Source organism: Sceloporus undulatus, chromosome 1 (genome assembly GCF_019175285.1).
Source record: "Sceloporus undulatus isolate JIND9_A2432 ecotype Alabama chromosome 1, SceUnd_v1.1, whole genome shotgun sequence".
Classification (NCBI taxonomy): domain Eukaryota; kingdom Metazoa; phylum Chordata; class Lepidosauria; order Squamata; family Phrynosomatidae; genus Sceloporus; species Sceloporus undulatus.
In genome coordinates this window covers 191260492-191273241 of record NC_056522.1, presented here as the reverse complement: position 1 = coordinate 191273241, position 12750 = coordinate 191260492, and the positions used below count along the sequence as shown (strand labels likewise).

Here is a 12750-nt window from a genome sequence, read left to right as displayed (position 1 = left end):
CAAGGTCAACCTTTAGACAAACCTACCTCTAGAATACCTGCAGCTTCCACTACAACCTACCTGCAAGGGTGATAAATTTAATCTGATATGAAATTTCTAAAAAAATCTCTTTTCCCAGATAAATCTGCTTAACCTCTCAACACTTTCTCTATTTTGCAGTTATTTCAGCACCGGCTAACATGAAAGTTTTAAAATGCAAAATGAAGAGCTTCCATTTTGAAAACATTTTTCATGTACTTGTTTTTAAAAAATTGATAAAAGGTACCACTCAGATACCAATGAAAAGATGTAGCTATAAAATCTGTTTATGTATCTAGGTGTGACTGTAACAGAAGAGAGAATCATAACTGCCCATATGCATGGTCATCCTCTTTCAATGCAGTCTTAATCCCTACAAGAACCCAATAAGGAATTCCTACACTGAAGATGACACTAAGTGGTTCATGCTTGTAAGTCTGGAGAATGCTGAAAAACCAGTCATGTTTTCTTTCCTTCAAAGTGAAGAACAAAACACATGACAAGAGCAGGACCAAGAATCATTTTATAAAGAACAACTGACCTGCACAGGCTCAGGGGTAAGCTGGACAACATGCTGCATGCGTTCACTGTGATGATGCCTGGACTCCTCTTCATAGATCACATCCCTCTCATGCTGGGGAAGATTCAGGAAGCGTCTAATTGTACACAGATTTTCCCAGAGTGTACGATTTTCTGGACTTGGATTTTCTTTCCACCGGAGCAGTTCACACAGCCAGCCCTGCAGTGGAAAGTAAAAATTTGGATTTGTTAAGTACTAATGAACTGATGAACGACATAATTCTCCGATTCTGTTGGAAAAGCTCTTCTTCTGTTATTCCAATATGATGTACTACCATGATTGAAGGTGGCATCTCCAATTCCAGCTACTCATTTGAGATATCTTACATTAAGAGTGTTTAAAAGTACTAGAACTTGTATCATGCATGCTAGTTTGGTCATTATAATCCTACTGTAATCCAAACGGCATCTTCCAAGTTATTTAATCAAATATGCAGTGAACTTTAAACATGTTTTCTAGTGCAATCACATATATATTTGATACTGATTCAAATAGGGCAGTATAGACAGCTTGCCAGATTCTTGTCTGGATGCCAGATACTGAGTACCAAAATGGAAAATTCATACAATGAACGCTTTTTGAATGCATCTAGTTGATGCACAACTAGATTCCCTGGCAAGACAGCAACAGAATATGTTCTTATGTTATCAGTTATGAGTCAGCATGTACTGCTTATGAAAAATGCATGGTTCCCACATAGGATCCAACTGGAAAGAATTACTTAGTTGAACTTTTGAAAGAGACCACTCCCCTAAACAAATTTAATAGAATTTAATCATGACATTAATAGATAGAGATATTGCCTACATCGCTGTGAGAAAAGTGCAATGTAAACTATAGAGCAGAAAGGCAGAATTGTTGTTAATGAGTGAAAAACTCTCCCAGATTCAGCCACCTTTATGTATAGAAAGCAGGTATGCTAATCCTCTTTGGATTTTTAGGTACACTATACATCTGCAGTGCCTAGTTTCTCATATCTGCAAGCAGCTGTCTTTTGCACAGCAGTGACTGAAGCATCCTTTCTTGTGGTTTTACTAATAAATAAAAGATTTCCCAGCACTTCCTAATTCAAATAGTTTGAGAGTTTTATAGCCCATACATTGAATTGAGAGCTCTAGGTTTTGACAGTATCAGCCCAGCCCAGATAAAGTTCAAGTATATATCTTTGTCCATTTGACAGTGGCATCACTAGGACTGGTGTCATCCCAGTGCAGTAATGACTCATGGTTTCACACCCAGGCAGACAGTCACCCTCCAGTGCTAGTGAATAAGAGCTGCCAGAAGAAGGGACTTGGTGTTGGTTGCCACATGCTGCCCCCTGGAGCAATGATAGGGATGGGAGGGGGGCCAGGACTGGGGCCTCTTGGGATGTCCCCACCCCTGAAGAAGATGGAAGAAAGGGGAACAGAAGAGGAAGAGACGAATGCCATAACTGCCTTTGTAGCAGCTACATCCCACCTGACATCCCAAACCCATCCCCCAGCAGGCAGTGCCAGGTGGTGAGTCCTCCCTCCCCTCCAAAAATGGGATGTGCAACCCTGGAGAGAGAGTGGGAAGAGAGGGGAGGCACAGTTAAAGGAGTAGTAGTAGCAGCAGCAGGAATGGGGGGGGCAGTCACCGTCTGCCTCCTCCTCCTGCCCACCTTGCCATCCCCCTTGCCCAGCTCAGCTGCCTGGCACACTGCCCACCTTCCCTTCCCTTCTGTCCCACTGCCCTGCCCTGTACTTCCTTCTGGGGAAAGGGAGGAGTTCATAATCACCACTTATGGTATCTCCTTTTCTTGGCCCAGCCATCAGCCCTGCCAAACTCAACAGGGATGGACGCCAGAGATGTCTTGGCTGGCAGAGGAGGGCAGCTGGGGGTCTTGAAACCAATAGTGAGTGACCACCCTGCTAAATATCCCCCATGGAGTCACCCAGTGCAGTCCACAGCCCTGTGCTCAACTAGACGTTGAAATCAATGGGACTTGAGGGATCATCTCATGCGTTAAGAAGCACTTAGAAAATCTTGATTTTTAAAAATATTTTGTTAAGATTCAAGATGTCTTCTTTCAGTACTGTTAGTGGCAATACCTATACACTGTGGTTTGTCACTAACCCGAAGAATCACTGAGAGATTTTTGTAATGCAAAAACTTATAAGTCAGTGACAAGTCCTGATGGGAGATGGTATTAACACCACATATAGTCTCGTGTCATTGTTTGCCTAAGTATCCACTGTGTCTTCTGTCTTTACTCTCTCCCCCTGCAAAAAGGGAGAAAAAAAAGGAAAAGGAAAAGGAAAAAAGGAAAAAAAGGAAAAGGCAAGATTTGATTATCTCCACTGCATCAGCCAAGACAGCAACACCAGCTGTTCTCATTGTGCAGCCTCTTCCTCACGGCCTACATGTTAATAACCTGATCATTCCATTTTCTCCTTCAACTGCCGGCTGCAGCACAGCAAAGAGACAAAAACCCAGGCCCATCTGCAGCAGCTGTAGGCACTGAACTGTGAAGCCACTGGGGATTTATAAACTAATCTGTAACACAACACTGCCTTGTTTTTACAAGTGAGAGGCCACATTTGTGCAGACCTGATCTTTTCTTGCAATAAGCTAGGAGTGGGGGGGAAATGAAAAGAAGATATCTAATTATTTCTTTGAATAAATATCTGTATTTAGTATTTTCAATGGTATGTGGATAACCACAGAATCAGCTGACACACAAACAGTCTCTTCCTCTCACACAAGATCCTGTGTCTATTTCATAATAATTTAGAAACAAAACAACAACAAAAACCCTCTTAGCTCCAAAGTGTTTTCTCAGGGGTTCCTCCTCACAAAGGAAATAATTTTTGAAATGTAAAATAAACCATCTGTGGAAAAAATAAGCTCCTATTTCTCCATCCTTTTTACAGATCCAAGTAAGCCTCCAACAAACACTTTCAAGTATTTCAATCAGGTATGGTTAAAACACTTCCCACGGGAAAGTGTAGTTCAAGACCTATTTTTTTTTCCCAGAAAGCTGTTTTTAAAGGATAAGAAAATTCCTACAGCTGTTCAAAGTCAACGTTTTGAATGATCTCGATCCGAAGACTTACTGGTCTGTCTGAGGATGCGGCTGCATTTTTGGAAAGCTCAGCTTGAAAAGAGACGATTGACAGCTGACTGCTACCATCTCTGCTTCTGATCTTGGAATGTGGTATACAATATTAAGCTGCATTTGATGGATAAGCACTGATATAATCTGCACTCATTACAGTCACTTAGCCTGACACTACAGGCCTCATTATGGACTACATGCTCTTTGCCATTAGTCTTGAGGAAGTATAGCGCTCAATTTGCCAAGCAACATGCAAGGTCCTGACCGTAGAGAGCTATTAAGGAGAGAACTAGACTGCAGTGTGACCATGTGTGCAGACATGAGCAAACCAAATTAATTTCTGGCAAAAGAAGTTACCAGGCAAAGATCCCATCCTCAGGACACCTGAGAATGTCTCGATTCCCCAGTGGACATGAGCTAATGGCATGTTTAGGAGAGCTCAGCTCTGAAGGTGAATCGCATTCCTGTTACTTAGGGAAATATTAATCCAGTTTCCCCAGAAACTCTTTGCTTGGGTGATCAGATTAAGGGATCCAGCTTTCTACAGTGCTTACACACACACACACACACACACACACACACACACACACACACCAGCAGGGTCCAAGAAATCTGTGATACTTCACAGCCTCAGACATATTGCACCATGTATACCCAGCTGCTACAATAATTAGCTTATGAATGTATCAGCTGGTTCTGCAATTTTTATAAATAATAACTAATCCACAGAGCAGAAAGATTTTCATGAGCCTAATATCAGCAAGAAATTGCTAAGCCCCCCTAACTCTGTAATGTCATTGTGCTAAATGCCCTCTTCATGCTTGCAATTTTATACAAATGGGTCTCCCTCTGATGCCATTTATAAATATTTATTTGGCATCAGCAATGACAATTCATTTGTGTCAGCTTCTCTCACAACAGCTATTATTTGTTTTCTCTCTGTTTCGCAGTCTATTTGTACACATATCTACAACAAATCTATTTCTATTTCATCATTCTAGTATCCGGACATCCTTTTATTCAGACAGCCTTTCAAGCATCTACCAAATAGGTGTTAAGTACCAGTATTATTAATGTGAGACAAAAAAACCGAACTAGTATAAGCTCCATCTAACTGAAACACACAATAGCCAAACAAACTACCACTAAAAGAAGAAGTATTTGTGCATTGTGTAGGGTTCCCCCGCCCATGCACAAACCATTTAAATAATCTTAGCATGCCATCCAAGAAAGTTTTGCAGTACCAAGCAAAAAAAAAGTGTAAATGTCAAATAAAACAGTGACAGATGACAGTATTCTCTATTGAATAGCACCGTTGCTTCGTGCATGTTCAATGAGAACTCATGAATTATTAATAATAAATCTCCTTTTTCTGTTAAAAAAAACCCTCAAGAAGTTGTGTTATTTTATTCAGGGAGGTAGTGGCATAGGGACTTCATGTATGTTACACTCAGCATACCAAGGGAATTATTTCCATGTAAGAAACGCTGATGCAGAATTTCATGTAGATGGATGTGTTTGTGTTGACTTCAGGGTTTCGATTAATGTTACTGGTAGCAGAGTTTCAGGAAATGATGGGAACTGATCCAGTACACTGAAGGTGAGTGTATGTAGAATTAATATTGGCTCAATTTTGCCAGTCACATTCTCTCATAAACAAATAGTCCTAGAAACTTAAATTCTTGTGCCTAGTTTCATCAAAAGCTTTCAAATTAATTAATAACAGATTAATCAATTATGTTCTGAATTAATATTTTCCGTCATTGCCATTTGGGTTAGTTTTCAGTTGTAGAGTGAAATAAGGGGGCACTTACTGCTATTTTGTAAAACTGCCGAAACTAAGGCCTGTTACAGACTGCCAAAATAAAGCTGCTTTGGGTCTCTTTGGAGGTATGCTATTTAAATGAATGCAATGACATCCTAAGAATCCGGAAGCTTCACCAAAGCTGCACTCCAGTGCTTAGGAATGGAGTGTGGCTTTGGCACGACCTCCGGACTCTTAGGACCCATGCATCATTTAAATAGCATACCTCCAAAGAGACCCAAAGCAGCTTTATTTTGGCAGTCTGTAACAGGCCTAAGTAGATATATTCTTTACCAACAGGTAGTGGCTAACCTTTAATAAATAATAAAATAATAAAAAATTTATTTCTATCCCGCTGTTTGCCAGGCAATCAAAGTGGCATACAACAAGTTAAAATACATCCATATATATATGTGTGTGTGTGTGTGTGTGTATAATGACCAACAGGATTAAACAGTATAAGATTTAAAACTACATATTAAAAAACAGCTAATCCAAATAATAATCATCATGGGCAGAGTTCACTAGATGGGAAGTCTTATTCGTGGTCAAGTATTTTATTCTGGGAAGGCCTGCCAGAAGAGATCCATCTTAATGGCTTTAGGAAGTTTTAAGGAATTTACTATTCACTTGCTGAAGGAAATCATATTTAACTTGCATTAATTTCTATATTCTGTGTATATGCTTTATATTACTAACAGTGACACTCTGGGACAAGTTTATTGTAAGCAGAATAAAATAATGGCCAATAAAATATGATGCAAGTTTCTTTTCAAACATTCAAATTTAGGAAACGAAAGAAACGTTGCCCTGAATAAATAGTCTTATACAACTGAAGAAAGGCTGCAATTATGATAGCAAGGTATTTAGCTTGCATTTTCTTTTGTACACAAACCTTTAGTTATATGAATAGATATCTGGTAATTATATATATATATATTTAAAAATCTCAATAGGTTTGCATATCTGTCATATTTTGTCAGATAGCATTAGTATCTTTTTGTCTCCTGATCAATGCATTTTGCATAACAAAAGAGATAAAATCTTTGGGGGAAGTAAACTTTCCCATTCTGTTGCGCAATATGCATAACAATTTAAACTTAATAGATTGGGAACCCCATAGCATTAATTGCACATCAAAGCAAAGCAAAGTGATTCCAAAATGCTACAACAAAGATTTTTACCATTTATGGATCAAAAATGCCAGATATCCAAGCTGGGTTCAGGAAAGGAAAAGAATTTGGGTTGGAAAATCCTGCTTGAGAAAGTTAAACAGAATACGGAGTACAATGAAGTCAATAATGTAATTAAATCCCACATATTGAATGTTACGTATTAATTGTAAACAGTATATTGATCCTAAACTCTTCAAGCCATGCGGGAGGGGGAAGTTGGGAGTAGGGAATGGGGTATATGCAACATTGTGTATATGTTAAAATAATAAAGATTTTTTAAAAAGGAAAGGAAACATCACTAGGGATCATACTGCCAACATATGTTGAATAATGGAGCATGCCAAAGACTTTCAAAGGGGGGGGGAGAGACTTGTGCTTTCTAGATTATAGGAAAGCCTTTGATTTTCTAGATCATGAAAAACTGTGGATCTCTCTTAAAGAGATGGGTGTGTCACAACATTTCATTGTTCAGATGTACTCAGGACAAGAGGCTACCACCAAGGCAGAATAAAGAGAAATTGATTGATTTCTAATTGGCAAGTGGGGGGAGAGGGTCAGTCAAGACTGCATTTTATCACCCTGTCTGGTTAACTTCGAAGTAAACATATCATATGTAAAGCAGGATTAGATTTGGAGGAAGTAGGTGTGAAAATTGGAGGAAGGAACATCAATAATTTAAGTTACGCAGATGACACCATACTACTAGCAGAATATAGCAAAGGCTTGGAACAATTGCTGAAGAAAATCAAGGAAGAAAGTGCAAAGGCAGATTTACAGCTGAACATAAAGAAAAGACAAATAATGATCATTGATGATTTACATAACTTTAAAGCAGGTTATGACAATATTGAAATAGTTCAAAATGTTCCATATGTTGGCTCATCATTAATCAGAATGGAGACTGCAGTCAAGAGATCAAAGATTAAGACTTGGAAGGTCAGCTATGAAGGAACTAGAGAAGACAATGAAGCGTAAAGATATATCATTGAATACTGAAGTTAGAATTGTCCATGCCATTGTATTTTCCATTTCTATGTATGGTTGTGAAAGCTGGACAGTGAAGACAGATTGAAGAAAATCAACTCATTTCAAATGTGGTATTGCAAAAAGCTTCTATGGATACTGTGGCCTGCTAAAAAGATAAATAAGGGGTTCTGGAGCAACTCAAGTCCAAACCTGATTTGTTCAGTGCACTGGCCATTGACCTGTGGAGTCCCTCAGGATTCTGTGTTGTCCCCCAGTCTATTTAACATCTACATGAAACTGGTGAGAGAGATCTTCCAGAGTTTGGGGGTTCAGTATCAGCACTATGCTGATGACACCTAACTCTCTCTCTTTCCCATGTGATTCCAAGGAAGCTGACATACTGAACCAGTGTCTGTTGTTAGTAATAGATTGGATGAGAACAAACATACTGAAACTTAATCCAGATGAGACAGAAGTGCTCCTGGTCAATTGAATGGCAGATCAAAAAACAGGAACCCTGCCTTTGTTGGATGGGGTTACACTCCCCCCTGAAATTTCAGCTTGGATGGGGTTACACTCCCGCTGAAATTTCAGCTTTGGGCCTGGATGTCCAGGTTTCAGAAGTGGCCAGGAGTGCATTTGCACAGCTAAAACTAGTGGGCCAGCTTTTCCTATGATTACATCTTGTCTGGGCTACTGTTTCTAAAACTCTATTGGTAAGTTTTTAATCAATTTTATCTGTGAGCCACACTGCATCCTACTTTAGGAGAAAGGTGACATATTAAATACATGGTTATCTAGACGTTTAGATAACTAAACTGAGACTGCTGTACTGTGGCCATATCACAAGAAGGCATGACTCACTAGAAAAGACAATAATGCTTGTTAAGCTAGAAGGCAGTATGAAAAGAGGAAGACCACATTCCAGATGTATAGACTCAATCAAAGAAGCCATGGTCCTGAGTCTACAAGACTTGAGCAGTGCTGTTGATGACAGGGTGACCTGGAGGTTTCTCATTCACAGAATCACCATAAGTCAAAGTTACCTTGGTGGCAGATAGTAACCACAGCCACAACAAAAACCAGGAACCCCATAGCTTGCAGGCAAAGAAAGTCATGAAAGAAAGCCAGGAAGATTTTGGACCTCAGCTAAGTGTCTTGGGAGTTTAACACACTTGAGGGATCCCATCATGCTCCTGTCGCCCAAATGTCACCAAACTGTGATGGGAGCCTCCTGGTGGGATCGCTTATGGCGCTTAGCTGCCGTTTTTGTCATGAAACCATCAGCATAATTGTTAGGAAAAGGGCCCTTTTTTAATAATGGATCAAATCGTTATTAGAAAGGGCCCTTTTCCTGACAATTACAAGAACGCTTCCATGACAAAAACAGAAGCGTTCCTCTTTAATAGTGCCAGGCGCGATCCCACCTGTTGCAGATTGGTGACATTTGGGCGACAGGAGCATGACGGGAGCCCTCGCGTGTGATAAACTCCTTGGTCTTTTTATTTCTATAATTAAATCAGATGTGGTGGTCAAGAAAAAATAAACTATCTATCAAAAAGGACGTATACAGAAACCCTTTAAGATGTATGTAAACCTGAAGTTGATCCAAAAATCTGTTCAGATACTGGCAGGAACGATGTTAAATTCAATTCAGAGCAGTCCTTATTGCCATGTAAATTTACTCCTTCAAGCATGTACAGTGGAACCTCGCCATACGCAGGGGATCCGTTCCGGATCCTGCCGCGTATGGCGATTTCCGCCTATGCTCGAGCCCCATTGTAAACAATGGGGCTCGTGCACGGCGGCGCGGAGCGCAACGGGCGCACGCCGCCATTCAACTGAATGGGATGCGCTTCCCCTTCTGCCCCGCATGTGCCCAGCGGCTTGAGCGCGTACGCTCAAAGCTGCTTATAAAAAGTCAGCGTATGCGGAGGCCCCACTGTATTAGGGGCATCAAGGTATTAATTTTCTCAGTCTAGAAAAGGACATAGCTCTTTCTTGTTCACATTCTCTACCACAGGTTTTACTTGCATTGGGTTCTACTGGATGATTATAGTTTCTTTTTCTTTTTGAAATAAAAGCTTTCCTGTGCCTTTTCTCTTCACAGTTTAGATTTCTTTATGTGAGTGTGCCATTTTTTAAAAAAATATTGGCTTGATTTGGTTGAGAGGATGTATTTCTATGCCCTGAAGCATCACTCAAAGAAAGAAAAATGCAAAAAAGGCCTTTGTGGAATACCAGAAGAAACCTACAATGGGCACAATGTTCATACTTGCCTTCAGAATAACAATATGTCTCATATACTAACATAAATAGTGCAAAGGAGACCAGGATGATTTGAAATTGATGTGTGTTTGGGGGGGGGGGGGGGGGGGGGGGGGGAGAGGAGAGCCACTGAGACTTGAATAGCCTGAAAAAGAAGCTAAGTTTTATTGCAATAATAGCTAGATTATTGGAAAGCTGAAGGGCATTGATTTTAAGACCATTGACAATGTTCTACCAATTAAGCAATGCTTGTAATGGAAGCCAGAAATGAGCTATCCAGGGTAATTTATATTGAAAAGCTACTTGTTTGGGACACTATCACCAATGATACACTGATACATTGGTTTGGAAAAATATAACTTCAGCATTTAATTCATTGACCTTGGGCAGTACTTGTTTAGCATGATGTTCTTTTTTCCTCCTCTTCTTCTTCTTTAAAAAGAAATTGAATGTTTCTACACTGACATTTTGCAGGGATTCCAGAAAATACATGAATAGGCAAATGAAGTGATGTTAGTGTAAATGATTCAAAAATTTCTACTCAAAATATATGTTAAAGGATATTTCTTCACCCACAACTTCACTGCAGAAAAATGTCAGCATCTGTGACAAAAATTTAATGTATGTCTTAAAAGATATTCTAATTATGCTATTAGCCACAGAAAGATTACTTCCTAATTGTACTCTAAAACAAGTGTTCAGCAGGAATTAACTCTTTGGGTGACTGAATATCCACATCAACACAAAACAAACCAGGTGGTATTCTGAACTTGCTCTTTAGTCACAAAAAGCTCTTATTCTATAAAGTTAATAGTTAACTATTAAAATAAAGATCCTAGTGATTTAAAACAGCCAGAAAAGCTGATTTGAGTAGTAGTAATTTATGCATTGAATCTTGATGGGATCTTGACAAGGCCTAGTGATCTCTTTGCTCTTTACTGTTCAACTTTGAACCACAACATTGGTAACATAATGTTTGGGGAAGCACTAGTTTTGCCAGATTACTCCTTGAACTCTTTACCCCTTTATTCTAGATAAAGATTCAGACAATCCACATATTAACAGTATTCATCACACAAAACTTGCATTCTACATTTTTATCAAACTGTGACAGCACATAAAAATTCTCAAGATAAGGGCTGAATCTACCCTTGTGCCATGTTCAGAAACTTCATTTGGTACAAAACATGGCAGCCAGGTTGGTTACCGGCACACCTAGAACTGCCTATATTACACCTGTCCTAAAATCTCTCCACTGGCTGCCTATCAGTTTCCGGGCAAGATACAAGGTGTTGGTTTTAACCTTTAAAGCCCTACATGGCTTGGGTCCAGACTACATGTGGGGCCGCCTCCTTCCATATAATCCACCCCACACACTTTGGTCCTCTAGGAAGAATCTGCTACAACCTAAGAAGACTAGATTGTCTGCAATGACCCAGAGGACCTTTTCATCTGCTGCTCCCAGGCTCTGGAATAACCTGCAGGATGAGATCCGTCATCTTACCACCTTGGAAGCGTTTAAAAAGGCTATAAAGACAGATCGCTTCCAGCAGGCCTTCCCAGATCAGCCTCCTTGACCTGCCTCCCCCCTGGCACTACTATTACTGTTGCTGCTATTTCTATTGCTCCTAACATTGCTATTGATATTGGTACCGATATCACCATTCCTGCCCCCTCTCTCCTATAGGATAACCACTCTTGCACAATTCACCCACATTTTTTTTTCTTTTCTTTTCTATTATGTTTTATACTCTCTGCTGTTTAATCCTATTTTATGGCTTGGACTTATGTTTTTACGATTGGAGGGAGGGCTGGGTTTTGGAGATCTGTCTTTTTAATTATAATTTTAATTGTATGCTGTGTCGTTTTACTGTTGTGATCCACTTTGATTCCCTGTGAAAAAGCGGAATATAAATAAATTATTATTATTATTCTGGCAATACGGTTCAGCACCTTGAATAGCTTCTTTCAAGTCTGGAATGAAAAACAGAGGATTCACCACCCCATGGGCTTGACACCCACCACCCACCAGTGGTTTAAAGGACAACTTTCCTGCAGTCTCCGTTCTTCATTTCTCCTTACAAACAATATTTTGGTAGCTTTGTGACAAATAATTATTTGTTGCCATATATTTTGTAGATAGTTTTATCATGCTGCACAAAAACACAGGTATTTTTTCTGTTCTCTCTCTCTCTCTCTCTCTCTCTCTCTCTCTCTCTCTCTCTCTGATCCTCTCTTTGGCTACATAAATTGTAGAAAACAATCAAACATTATTCTAATATGTAATTTTTGCCCTAGAAATGATCAATAGACTTTTCTGTGTTGACTCCCTGGTTATGGAATTCCCTCCCCATAAATTTCTGGTGCCAACAATGGAATCATTTTGCACCAAGTTAAAACAAGGCTTTTTATTAAAGCTTTTTTTGGGCTAAACAGATTTTACCCAGATGGCACATATTTTATGGTTCTATTATTCATGATTGTTTTAACTGGTTTTATATTGTCCATTTCTAAACGGAGAAGCTATTTAATATCTCTTTAATCTTTTAGATCTTCCTACCCATGCCCTAATAGAACAGCATCACTGCAGGAACTGGAAGGGAGGCAGTCCCTCAATTCTCATAGTAATCTTCTGTATACTCCAAAGCAAATCCTGCACTTTCATTGAGGCCTTTGTTGCCTTCTTCTTAACTTCTGGGTTTCTTTTTCAGTCTTCCTTCCATTCCTTTACATTATATGTTTCTAACTATAAAGGTTGTAGGAAAAGGCTGAAAGTGTAAAAGTAAAAACCAAAGAGACCAGAAAGACTTGTGTGTGTGTGTGTGTGCGCGCGCGTGCATGTGTGTGCGTAAGTTGCCTG

At 39.6% G+C, this 12750-nt stretch overlaps 1 protein-coding gene across 2 annotated transcripts in view; it reads right to left on the bottom strand.

Moving 5' to 3' along the window:
• SATB2 (SATB homeobox 2) overlaps positions 1 to 12750 on the bottom strand; it is a 190404-nt gene that overhangs the window by 43365 nt on the left and 134289 nt on the right. For both annotated transcript variants that reach the window (XM_042480085.1, XM_042480093.1), the window contains one exon: positions 560 to 757. In XM_042480085.1, coding sequence (XP_042336019.1) covers positions 560 to 757 — 198 coding nt within the window. The remainder of the gene's footprint in view (positions 1 to 559; positions 758 to 12750) is intronic.